The sequence below is a fragment of the Lepidochelys kempii genome, chromosome 13, assembly GCF_965140285.1.
Source record: "Lepidochelys kempii isolate rLepKem1 chromosome 13, rLepKem1.hap1, whole genome shotgun sequence".
In the NCBI taxonomy this organism is placed as follows: Eukaryota; Metazoa; Chordata; order Testudines; family Cheloniidae; genus Lepidochelys; species Lepidochelys kempii.
The window spans coordinates 18,824,184-18,836,639 of NC_136392.1; the positions used below are offsets into that span (position 1 = coordinate 18,824,184).

At 38.1% G+C, this 12,456-nt stretch overlaps 1 protein-coding gene across 8 annotated transcripts in view; it reads left to right on the forward strand.

Moving 5' to 3' along the window:
- The window catches only part of ZMYND8 (zinc finger MYND-type containing 8), a 120,316-nt gene that overhangs the window by 64,265 nt on the left and 43,595 nt on the right, over nucleotides 1-12,456 (forward strand). For all 8 annotated transcript variants that reach the window (XM_073309526.2, XM_073309527.2, XM_073309528.2 and 5 more), the window contains 6 exons: nucleotides 2,910-3,002; nucleotides 4,097-4,184; nucleotides 4,868-4,923; nucleotides 5,952-6,029; nucleotides 7,252-7,367; nucleotides 8,598-9,076. In XM_073309526.2, the coding sequence (XP_073165627.1) occupies nucleotides 2,910-3,002; nucleotides 4,097-4,184; nucleotides 4,868-4,923; nucleotides 5,952-6,029; nucleotides 7,252-7,367; nucleotides 8,598-9,076 (910 nt within the window). The remainder of the gene's footprint in view (nucleotides 1-2,909; nucleotides 3,003-4,096; nucleotides 4,185-4,867; nucleotides 4,924-5,951; nucleotides 6,030-7,251; nucleotides 7,368-8,597; nucleotides 9,077-12,456) is intronic.

The window sequence follows — 12,456 nt, forward strand, 5'->3', positions numbered from 1 at the left end:
GGTAAACAGCAATGTAATTTATTATGGTGATGGGTAATCTGTTGGTATGCATGTAAAATGAAAGATTTCCTGGTATCAGTGTAGACAGCATCAGTATTAGCACAGCTTTGGATGATAATGTTGTTCTTCTGCTTAAGTATTTTATTTATAGTCTTTGATATTCACCATAGAGTCTGAATGATCAAAAACCTCACTCTATGTGTAAGGTGTAGGCCCAATTTTATAGATGGAGGAACTGAGGCTCAGAGTGCTTATGTGACTGTTCCCAGATCACCCAGGAAGCCTGTGATTGAACTGGGTACAGAACCTAAATCTCATGAGTCCCAGTCAAGTTCAGCAGTCCTAAAGTTTTTCAGTTGCTGTATGAGATCCAGGGATTAATTGAGGAATAAATTGAAGGAAGAATTAAGCTAGCAGTTTAACAATATTTAGAGTAGATATAGTGAAACTACAAAATAGAATTCAACACTTCCCACTCAACAAAGGTGAATGGGAAATGAGGGCCTAAGCCATCAATTTCTACACAGTCAAAGCTTGCTGCTGCTTTTTTTGAGCAGCAAAATCGTGTGCTTGAATGTTTCTCCAGGGCTTAAGGGAAGGAATCCTTTCTAGCTATTCACTAGCGGCATTGCTGCTCGGTGGCTACAACTGTAGGCATGGCCTAACCACAAAGTTGCATTGATTTAATTAAAAGGGTGGTGGTACATTGGTTTATATCTGCTTTGTATTGGTTTAGTTTGCAACTTTTCTGTACATGTGCAAGATAAATTTAGGGTCTAGAGTAGTCTCCGCAGAGGGCATGTTTCTACACAATCTTGCACTTGTTTAGTTAAACCAGTGTGGATCCCCGTGTGGACAGACGTATATCAGTTTAAAACTGTTTTATCAGTTTAGCTTGCTCCCGTAAATTTACAGAGGAATCTGAGATTGGGGAGTGGTATGGAGCAGACTTGTTATGTCATGCTTAATCTTTGCCTGATCCTGGGTCTGGCCAGGGGATGATTCAGAAACTGACAGAACTCAAAGCAGCTTTAAAATTGTGCTTGGCTGCCTTTGGCTCCAAGGAGCTACTCTAACAGCCAGAGATTATCAAATTGCAAGTGTGGTCCAGCCATGACCCCGTTTTCCTAGCAATTTCTTCTGTTCTAAGCCAGCAGTACACCACCTGCTGACGGAATCCTCAGAAGGCTGGTTAAGGTGGCTCTGACATACAGGAGTCTGTCTCGGCGTCTTAGTTTTATCCCTCAATTGCCTTAGGTCTGGAACTTTTAGGAGGCTTCAATTGTCACCTTCATCCCACTCTCCCTCTGCAAGCCTGTGCGGATTTCAAGGACTAGTGATAAAGAAGTAAATTTGACTAGGATCTTCTAGATGATTTGTCAAGGATTGTTTCAAATCCTTTGTTAATAAACTGCTTTCCATTCCCATTCCTACACAGACGATATTATAGAACCGGAAACTCAGAAAATGACTGTGGGTCCACAGTATTACAGTAAGAAGTAAGGTTATGAAAACAAGAGTTTGAGTCATTGGCTCTTACCAGTTCTGATCTCTTTTATATAAATACTTTAGCAAAACAATAACAGCAGTTTCTAGGAAGACCATCATCTTGAGTATTGTTGAGTTTTGTCCTTTGAAAATCTTCTAACTCTGGTGTTGTAAATCTCGTGCTATTATAATGAGCTATTAGAAATTATAACTGCTGCTTTTCAGAAGCAAAATTACATTGTTCGTTTACAAAAGAGTATGCCAAGAATTATTATCTATGCATTTTGAAAATGCAGCTAGAAAGATTTTGCTTAATGAATATATTTGGGGTATTTCCTCCTTCAGGCTTGTGACTAACACCTGTCAATCAAGATATAGTATTTTTAAATTGAAGCTGATTATCTCTGGAGTATTATAGTCCATATATTCTATAAAAATATGGTACTGTGTGCCTTTTATTTGTTAGGATTTTTATTATTTATATCCTGAAATATAAAATAGATGGTACAACAAAATGCTCACTCGCTCTCTCCGTGTGTGTGTGTGTGCGTGCGTGCGTGCAATAGGATCCTCCTAATCAGGATGACCCAGTCTAGAGAGTTTTGCCCTTATTAAGCAGAATTCAGTGTTAAAATAAAATGCTACTTTATATTGGTTCCCTGTTTCTGTAATTCAGTCACAGGAAACCAGTTGGTTCATGAAATAATTAAGGTAACGCAAATCTGTCTGAATTTCTCCCTCTTCCCTGCAAACTAGGATAAAATTTGGCAGCTGGAGAAATACAGAGCCATCAAGTTTCTGAGGGATTTTGTGGTACTGGGAGATTGAAGTGGGCTAGCTGTAAACAGCATCTAATAAGGGAGAATTAAAACAGTTCTGCTTTGTTAAGCCACCTTTGATAAAGGTATTCTGAGGAGAAATGAGGCACTGTCAGGGTGTGAGTGTCAGAAAGACCAGAAATCTTTCAGGTATCTCAGCTGAGCAGAATTACTGTCCTAGTTGTGCAACAATCCTTATATTGGGTTAAATTTGTTTCTCCCCCCTTAAGTGGTTTGTACTGTACATAACATCAGTCTATCCCAAAAAAGCCTGATGGAAAAATACAATATCTGATACTTCCTAATTGTTTTTAGAAAAGTGTAAGTTGGAGGCCTTATAGCTGTTTCTAAAAAAATGATTTAAATCCAGGCCTGTGGCTACCAGAGGCTGAACATACCATGAAATGAACCCCCTTTGGTCCATTCTGTTCTGTTGTAGCCTTTTTCTTCTTCATTAATTGTATTATCGGTAGTTCCAAAGAAGTACTTTTGCTCAGACCTCCCAGTTAGAAGTAGGTTTAGGGCAGGAATTGCAAATGTTGGGCTGGTGAAGCTGTTTGGTATTGGTAATATGTGGTTTGCTTGTTTTTTTCTTTTTAACAGACAGAGCCATTTCAAAAGCCAGTTTCACTGGATCAACACCCAGATTATGCAGAATATATCTTTCATCCAATGGACCTTTGTACATTAGAAAAGGTTGGTTTGCATTTAGGGGAAGAAGCTTTATTTTAAAGTTCAGTTACTTTAGTTGGGATTGTTTTGGTTTTTTATACTGTTTGTAAGTATTTTGGTACTGATTTGTGTTAATGATACCTGTTTCTAAAATCAGTGTAATACCATTTTACTATTTAATTAATCCTCCTGCCCTTACTGGGTCCTTGTCTCACTTTTGTGGGTAAATCTGCAGATACTTACTGCATAGTCTTTACTGTATCTGAGCTCAGCTTGCTCCCAGGGGAGAAGGAAGGCTGACAAAGAATCAGTCATGACCCCCTGATTCTCAGTCAGTTGGCCCCATCATAAGTTACAGTTTCAGAAGGTCAGCTTTAATTTATGCCACAGAGGTGGGATTCCTCAAAGTTTTTACACCAGTATAGAATTGAACATGGCAGAGGCCGCTCCACCATGCCCTTTCTTTGCTATGACACACTCCCTCCCTTCCTGCTGGGAGTGAGGTAGTGGTTTTCTGGCTCAGAGGGCGGTAGATCTACTTCCAATGATGATCTGTAGGCAGACGTTTCCCCCTATACATGGTGAATTCTGCAGCACACATCTTTGTCTGCTTTAATTTCACTTTGTACCATGGGTGGACCAGGGAATCCAAACCACTGTATTGTATTAGGTATGCTATAACATGGCCCCATCTTTTAAAACTCTCTTGACCCATTAACCCAGTAATTGCAGGTAATGTAAAGTGAAAATTGGGGAGTAGAAGAAACTGGAGACTGAATTTACTGCATACAGATGTATACCATATACACATCATACCAGGGAATTACCTATTTTTTAAAATTTGAAATAATTATTGAATGCCTCTTATACATTTTTTTAATTATGTGAAGTACATTTTGATAGTGAATGTCCTTTTGGAGTAGTAAAAAAGTACCTGGGGCATGTTCTGATTCTGAAAACAGTTCTTGCATATTTAACAACCACATGATTAATTGTGTTCACTAACATTTATTAATTGGGTGGTTGATAGGAAAAATAGTTTATAAAAAGGGGGGACGTGCTTTGCATTGGTAAATTATCTCTGCTTCCTCATATATTTCTGATTTTCTTCTTTGCAGAATGTTAAAAAGAAAATGTATGGTTGCACTGAAGCATTTTTGGCTGATGCCAAATGGATTTTGCACAATTGCATTATTTACAATGGGGGTAAGTGTGTGCTTGCTTCCAGGAAATTAAAATTGTGAAAAGAACTGTAATAGTAGAGCAGTTTCTAGATTCATAGTTGGTGAATGCTGAAAATATCTACCTGTTAACTACTCTAGTGCCTAAAGAAATAGAGTTATGTTTGGAGAACTGTCACAAGAGCAAATACTATCTGTGCTCATTATCTCACCAACAGTCCCAACTTAAAATGTGTGTTCTTCAGGGGCATGCAGAATGTGGGGTGCTTTGTAAAAGCTTATTTGAGGAAACTTTATATTTCATGTATCAGTTAAAAGAAGCGCCTCAACAATACAGTTGCACTGCTATTTAACAATCTCCATGCAAATGCTGGAACAGACGAGAGAGAATTCCAGACTGAAACATGACTCTGAATGGTACCCCTCAGAATCATCCCAATGCAAACTGACTGGGAGGGGGTGTTTAGAGAAAACCTTTCACATAGCTGTTGCCATGTTATGCATGGATTAAGGAGGAAATGATATCATATTGCTTTCACACGCACTACATTTATACAGACTTTAAAATGCTTTTTTAGATGTTTTTCCTTTCAAATGGATCTCATTTACCTGAATATTTAACTTTTTTTAGAAGGAAAATGTAAACTTTAATCTAATTTTAGGACAACAGTCATTTTAGTTGATCCTCTTTCCTTATCATTCCCTTAGGAAATCACAAATTGACACAAACAGCAAAAGTCATAATCAAAATCTGTGAACATGAGGTATGTGTTCCCCAGTTAACTTAATTTTTCTGGCTATATCAATTAAAATGGAAAGAACATTTTTATAGATTCATGTGTGAAGTATAAAATGTTTTATTTAATCATAGTTTCAGTCTTTAAGTATGATAGTCTTAAACTTGCTGAATTAAATTTGCTAGTCTTAACTAGTCAGATGTGTAAATGGTCATTTGCAATTGCATTAACGCAATGGCAGTTCTGAAAGTCGGCCTGAGCATTTGGCACTAGAAAGTTAAAACTGAATTTTGTAAACGTAATTTATTTGACCCACAGCAGTTGCAAATTGTCTAATGATCTGACCCTTTGTATCTAAACTCACCGATTTCTACACCTCTGGGTCATCCCATCAATGCCCCCAATTCTTATAAAGAAGTTCTGAAAACTTGGTGATTCTGAATAATACAAATTAAAAGCATGGTGTCTGATCTTCTTGAAATTCTCCATTTGTTTATTTAAAAAAACCTTTTACATGAGGAATAAAATATTTTATATCTGATTATGAATGAAGTGTCTTCTCTCCTTCTCAAACTAAGATTTTATTTTTGTCACTGGGACACATGGCAGTGATAAAATATAATCTGAAGAGTGATCTATGATATGACAGTTTATTTTATCAACTCTCGGGTCCACCTATGATGCGTAGAGAAGTATTACATTTTACTTTAACAATGGTAAATTTTTCTTAGTTTTAGTTTAAAAAGAAGTATATGGAGCTTAATCATGCTGATTCATCTGTCCTGAATAATACCTCATCAGAATCCTTCAGTGTATCTTTTACATGTAAAATGTTCTGTATGATGTTCCCGTAACCAAATATGGGGAAGAGCAAATGCTTCTCAAAACCATGTTGTAATGACTTGGCAAAAAGTATAATTATCTACTGAGTGATCTGTGGCTGCACATTTTCCTCCTAACGATAGCAGGATCCTAGAAAGAATAGAATAATAATGTTTTAATCACAGCTTAGATTGTTTTGAACTCTGCAGTAGCTGCTCACCTTCTTGTTGCAGATGAATGAAATCGAAGTGTGTCCAGAATGTTATTTAGCTGCTTGCCAAAAACGAGAGAACTGGTTTTGTGAGCCTTGTGTAAGTCAAAGATTTTTGTAGTTTAACACTTTTCTTAAGCAAAAAAGTTACCATTAAGTGTGTATGAATATATTGTTTCGTGTGCCCCTCGTTTTAAATCAGTGAGTGGTTATGGATCTGGACCAAGGGGAAAAGTTTAAAAAGCTGCTTATTGTGGCTGCAATGGATATGAAAAGTTGAAAGTTGAGTTACTTGTGCTCTTTTGCACATCCGTACTCTTCATAGTGGGTCCAAATGGATTTCTCAGTTCTGGGGAACAAACACAGAAGTTAGGGATTTTGCTAAACATATCTTAATCTTATCAGAGATGTTTGACTGTCGTACTGTGCACTGTTACAAAGGATATGTACAGTCTGATGATTACAGGTGGTGTTGACATCCAGTACTGGATGATGGAAATGTTTTAAAATTGACTTTTCTCCTGCCTGTTCCCTTGGCCGCCAAAGAATATATCCTTATTCTTGGGTCATCTGTGCTTACACGTGACACTTGGAGGCAGGGCAGGATTTTTAATATGTGAATATGCATTTCTGGCCTTGAAAATGTAGCTTGCATGTCTTCTGATGATGACATTTTAAATATTACACCAGGTATGCATAACCTATAACAGACACAAATTAAGACACAACTTCTCAAGGAGAAACCTATAGTCCAAGAGCCTGACACTTCAAGCCTTCTGCATGCAGAATTCTCTTGGCTTGAGGGAAAATGAGAGCTTGCAGGACCGGCTCATACTTAGACAGAGTGCAACAAACATTTAGGACAGGGAAAGGAAAAAAGATATCAGAATATCCAATTTGAATGTGTAGAAGTGCTGGTGCTGTTTCAAAGAATTGCTGCTTACATTATTTTGATGAGTTTACTGTGATTTCTCATAAGTACATATTATATTTGGTTGACATTTTTGATTTTTAAAAATTATAATTACAATTATTATAAAGGCTCATTTCTAATTGCTGGGATATGCATAAACCTAAAAGCTGCATAATAATATACAGTTTCCAGAATAGTGATTGGTTAATTAATGGAAATAATCATTGGGTAATAAGCTCTTCCAGACAGGGATCTATCTTCCTTCTTATTTGGAAAGTGCTTGTGCATTGTGGGCCTTGTTGCAATCTAAATAATGAATAAAATGAAAAACCACTCTGTGTGTCAGAAATTGGAAAATAATATATTGCTTACAATATTTTCTCACTGTGTGCTGTGCATCTTCTTCTAGAGCAATCCCCACCCTTTGGTCTGGGCTAAACTCAAAGGCTTTCCATTCTGGCCTGCTAAAGCACTGAGGGATAAAGATGGGCAAGTTGATGCCCGTTTCTTTGGCCAACATGACAGGTGGGAATTCAATTAAAATATGTGTGAATTGGCTGTGCTTTCTAAATTGTTGTGATAATTCTGCACTGTCAGAAGTTGTTTACACTATCCTGTCTTTGAATGTTTGATGGTAATAGCCGGAACAGTACTATTTAATGTATTTATCTGATCTAATCTATCTAAATGTTTTTAAATTAAGATTTTGTCACATACTAAAATTAGGAGATATCTTTCATATCCATGTCCTTAGTAAATCGTTAAGATGATGGTTTTGTATGGCTGAAAAATCATGGATGTTAGAGATGGAAAAGGCCTTTTAAGTGTCTGTGTCCATTCTCTGCCCAGTGTAAGAATAAATGCATCATTTTGGATGAAAAACTCACATTGTAAAATGTAGTATCCTCATTTGAAATGCCAGTTTTGCTCCAGAGAGAGTTTGGTTATTTCATTTTGCTTAGCCTGGTCAGAGCTCTACTAGATAGAGGATACAGTGACCACTAACAGTGGGTTTAGCAAGAATTGAAAAACATGAATCTACAGGGCTGTATGAGGCCGTGCATTTATATAGTCTTTATGGCTATGGAATAATTAAGTCAGAGCTCCTGGAATTTTACAGTCACCTGTGGGTTTGGTGGGTCTGGAGTTGAATAGCTACATGAAATCATGCAAAATAAAATAAATTCTCCAAACCTCTCTACTGCACCTGTCCTGTTAGAACTTCAGAGTATACTACACAGTATTCAGAGTAGCAGTAGAAATTGGTTAGTCTCTAAGGTGCCACAAGTACTCCTTTTCTTTTTACTACACAGTATGTATACAGTTTTACACTGTAAAGAATGTGCATGCCACAACTGCTAAACAGTCCTTTTAAAACAAACTCTCTGATAGGCTTTTCTGCTTTGTCCCTAACCCCAGCTAGTCTAGATCTGAAGATTGTTTTTTAGGGGATCTTTTTACAGACTTAATGAATTATCTAGGTAAGGAGTCATTTCACTGGTTGTGTTTCTGAGTCAAAAAATACATTAGTGGTAATCTAAAACACAAATTATTTACCAAAAAACCCTACTAACTATGCAAGATTAATTAAAGTAAGAGGACATTCAAGAAGATACATTGTGTGCTGGTCTTCGGATGTTTTGATATTAAAACAAATTAATCTGGGCTAAAAACTAGCAATTTCAAATAAACAATGCAGAATTTAATTTTATACCTTTCCTTTTTTCTTTTTGTTTTTTACTGTTTTGTATGTAGGGCCTGGGTTCCAATAAATAATTGCTACCTCATGTCTAAAGAAATTCCTTTTTCTGTGAAAAAGACTAAAAGCATCTTCAACAGTGCAATGCAAGAGATGGAGGTTTATGTGGAGAATATTCGTAGAAAGTTTGGAGTATTTAATTACGCACCTTTCCGGACACCGTATACTCCCAACAACCAATACCAAATGTTATTAGACCCTACAAACCCAGCAGCTGGAACTGCAAAGACAGACAAACAAGAGAAAATCAAACTTAACTTCGACATGACAGCATCACCCAAGATTCTAATGAGCAAATCTATGCTGAGCAACACTGGTCGAAGGATTTCCTTGACAGATATGCCACGGTCACCAATGAGTACAAACTCCTCAGTTCACACTGGATCCGATGTTGAACAGGATGCAGAGAAAAAAGCAACCTCCAGTCATTGTAGTGCAAGTGAAGAGTCCATGGACTTCATTGACAAGAGTTCAGGTAAAAGCTAGGGAAAGAGGGATGCTGCATTTGGTTTAAAACATTTTTTTTTCTTAAATGTAATTAATAAAAACAAGCTTTTTTGCCTGGCAGTTTACAAGGAAGTTGTAGATGAAGGGAGCAGTTTAATTTTATCCATCAAAAGACACAGAAAAGAAATAATAGAATTAAATTGCATCAAGAAACATTTATTTTAAATAGCAGGATATTTTTGTAACTGTCAGAATGAGAGCTTATGCACTCACCATCACTGGAGGTATTCAAGTTGAAACTTGACAGACAATTTTTAGGACAAATTTAAGAATAATAACGTGTACACTACTGTGTGCCTGATTCACCAATACATTACTCCATTGAAGTCAGTGGAGTTACACCAGTGTAAAGCCCTACAGTGCCAGGAGGCAGACTGGATAAGAGGAATCCTGATCAAGTGCAAGGGTCAGCAACCTTCAGCACACAGCCCATCAGGGTAATCCGCTAGCAGGCTGCGAGATATTTTGTTTATGTTGACCGTCCACAGGCACTGTCCCCTGCAGCTCCCAGTGGCTGAGATTCACCATTCCCAGCCACTGGGAGCTGCGGGGGATATGCCTGCGGATTACCCTGATGTGGCATGTGCTGAAGGTTGCCAACCCCTGGTCTAGTGGTTAAAGCTCAGGACTGGGGATTAGCAGGTCTTTATTCTGTTTCCAGCTGTGCCACAGAGTTGAGCAAATCACTTAACCTGGATTTTTTTCTTCCATAAAGTGGGGTAGATCACATGCACCTCACGGAAGTGTTATTGAAATTGATAATTAATGATTGTAAAGTTCTTTGTGATTCTTGGAAAAAAGCAAAAATCATCTTTGCATCAAAGCAGCTGCTGCTGCAATTGTTGGCTAAGATTTTCAAAAGTGACGAGTAGTTTGGGATGCCCAGTATTTGGGTCATTAACTTCAGACACCTTGAAAATTGCTTGCTTTTCAGAGAGGACCTTCTTAAAGAATCATTTAAATACTGGCACTAAGACTAGGTGTAATTTCAAGGGAGCTAATAACTTTAGTTTTTAAGGGTGGGGGAAATGACCTATCTAAACGATATTCAAAAAGCAGTGTAAAGGATTTCATATAAAAATTTGGAAACTGTGGAAAAACTAGATAACACAGCTTTAGGTATAATAGTAAAATGGAGTGAATTCTCAAATGTTGCTCATCTTAAACACAGAACTTAATTCAAGAAACTACCATTCATGTTTCTCAATCAAAAGAGGAGCCAAGCGTATGGGAAATAAATACATGAAATATTTTTTCCTTGTCCTTAGATTTGTTTAAATTTCTGAGTTGCTCTTCTGCCTCCCTGTAGAGACTTTTATCTTGGATAGACATGTGAGAATTCCATTTCCTTCAAAATAACGTCTATTGAACCTGTAAAAACCTTTCTTAAACCAGTTTGTATGTTGTCAGAGGGACTCAGCTTTTTCAGTGTCTGTGTGATTGCACTGATAATATACACCTTTCTGAATCTCGTATTGTTTAGTGATGAACTCTAGTAGAACATCTGCTAGTGCATATCATGAACAAGAAGGAGGAACTTCTGTACTAGCTGCCTTTTGTTTTAGAGAGCAGGGTTGCTGATAGCAGAGTCAGAGCTTATAAAGACTGGGAGTGGATGTGTCATTACACAAAGTAAAACTATTTCCCCATGTTTATTCCCCCCCACCACTGTTCCTCACACGTTCTTGTCAACTGCTGGAAATAGTCCACCTTGATTATCACTACAAAAGGTCCCGTCGTCGTGACCCCCCACGCTCTCCTGCTGGTAATAGCTCACCTTACCTGATCACTCTTGTTACAGGGTGTATGGTAACACCCATTGTTTCATGTTCTCTGTGTATATAATTCTCCCCACTGTATTTTCCATTGCATGCATCCGATGAAGTGAGCTGTAGCTCACGAAAGCTTATGCTCAAATAAATTTGTTAGTCTCTAAGGTGCCACAAATACTCCTTTTCTTTTCACTGGTAGAGTGTTCATCATCTTGTGAATTGCCACTCTCCTTTGAAGTCCCTGAGTATAAGGAATTGTAACGCGAGTCCTGTTTATTTCTCTTTTTTTGGGGGGGGTTCACTTTTTGGGAAGTATTTCTCTTCATGGAGAAACATTAGTTTGTATTTTACAATCACTTTTTTTAAATTGAGGAGTATTTGGATCTTCTTGCTAGTCGTGCCACCGTATAAGTGACATTGAGTCCCAGTCTTGCTCCTATTGATTTAGTGAGATTAGGATTGGGCCATTTATTTGCAACTCTGCCAGTTATAGCTACAGTGTCAGAAACAATAATCCAGTTTCCAACCTACTTTAAGCACTTCAAAAGGAAATTTTTAATTATTGAACAAAATCTTTACTATATAAACTCTTCGCTGGTATGCTCTGCTCTTCCTGTAAACTCAGCAGAGTCAAAACATTCAGAAGCATAAACAGAAGTCCAGGATTTTTAATTTATTGATGTTGCATAACTCCACCTGATCACTTGATGTCTTCAGACATGATGTGTTAAGCTATTGTGTCAAGGCACCTCCTTTCTCTTACCAGCCCTAGCGCTTCCCCCTCTGGCGATGGTGGGCCTGGGGTAATCAGCCCCACTCAGACAGGGTTTGCGTTCTCCCTTCTGTGCTCCCTTGGTTGTATTTTCAGGGTAGGCCTGAGGGGTGATCCTCCACCAAACAAAACGGAAACAGTCTTCTAAACAAAATCTGTGGGGGCGGAGGGGGAGGGGTACCTTAGGTGTCAGTTCTTCTCTTAGCAAGCACTCAGGTTTGGCTGTTTTGCCCTTTGGGAAGGAGCACAGCCTCTCACCCTAGAGCAGCCTATTTCCCTGCTGTCACTAGTCTGGCAGCAGCTTGTCTTTCTCTCCTCCCCTTCCCCCAGCCCCGCAGGGGTTTTTAAAGGCCTCAGGCAGCCCTTAATTGGATTCAGGTGTCCCTGATTGACTTGAGGTAACCCCTTCTCAGCTGCTAAAAAAAGGGCTAATATATCGATCTTCCAGGACCCTATTGCTGCCGTCTGGCCTGACTTTGTCACACTATATAATAATTTTATTAAGATGATGTTGAAGTAAAAAGAAAACGGTACAGAGTTTAAGCATAGAAGTTTCTGGTTATCAGGGAATAAGGTACAGATTATCAAGGGGTGCGAAATTCGGTTTAGGAACGGGTGGCGTAAGGAATACATAATCTGCAATCTTCTCGATTGGGGGTAAAAGTTTAATAGGTCAAAGTACAGACATTGAGATATGGGGGTATGTTGTTCATATAATGGCTATGTTCAGGTGTGGAGTATAATGAGTGGATACGATGATGAGAAAGGATTTACCGTCATTTGGTGGGATTTAATGTTCATTGA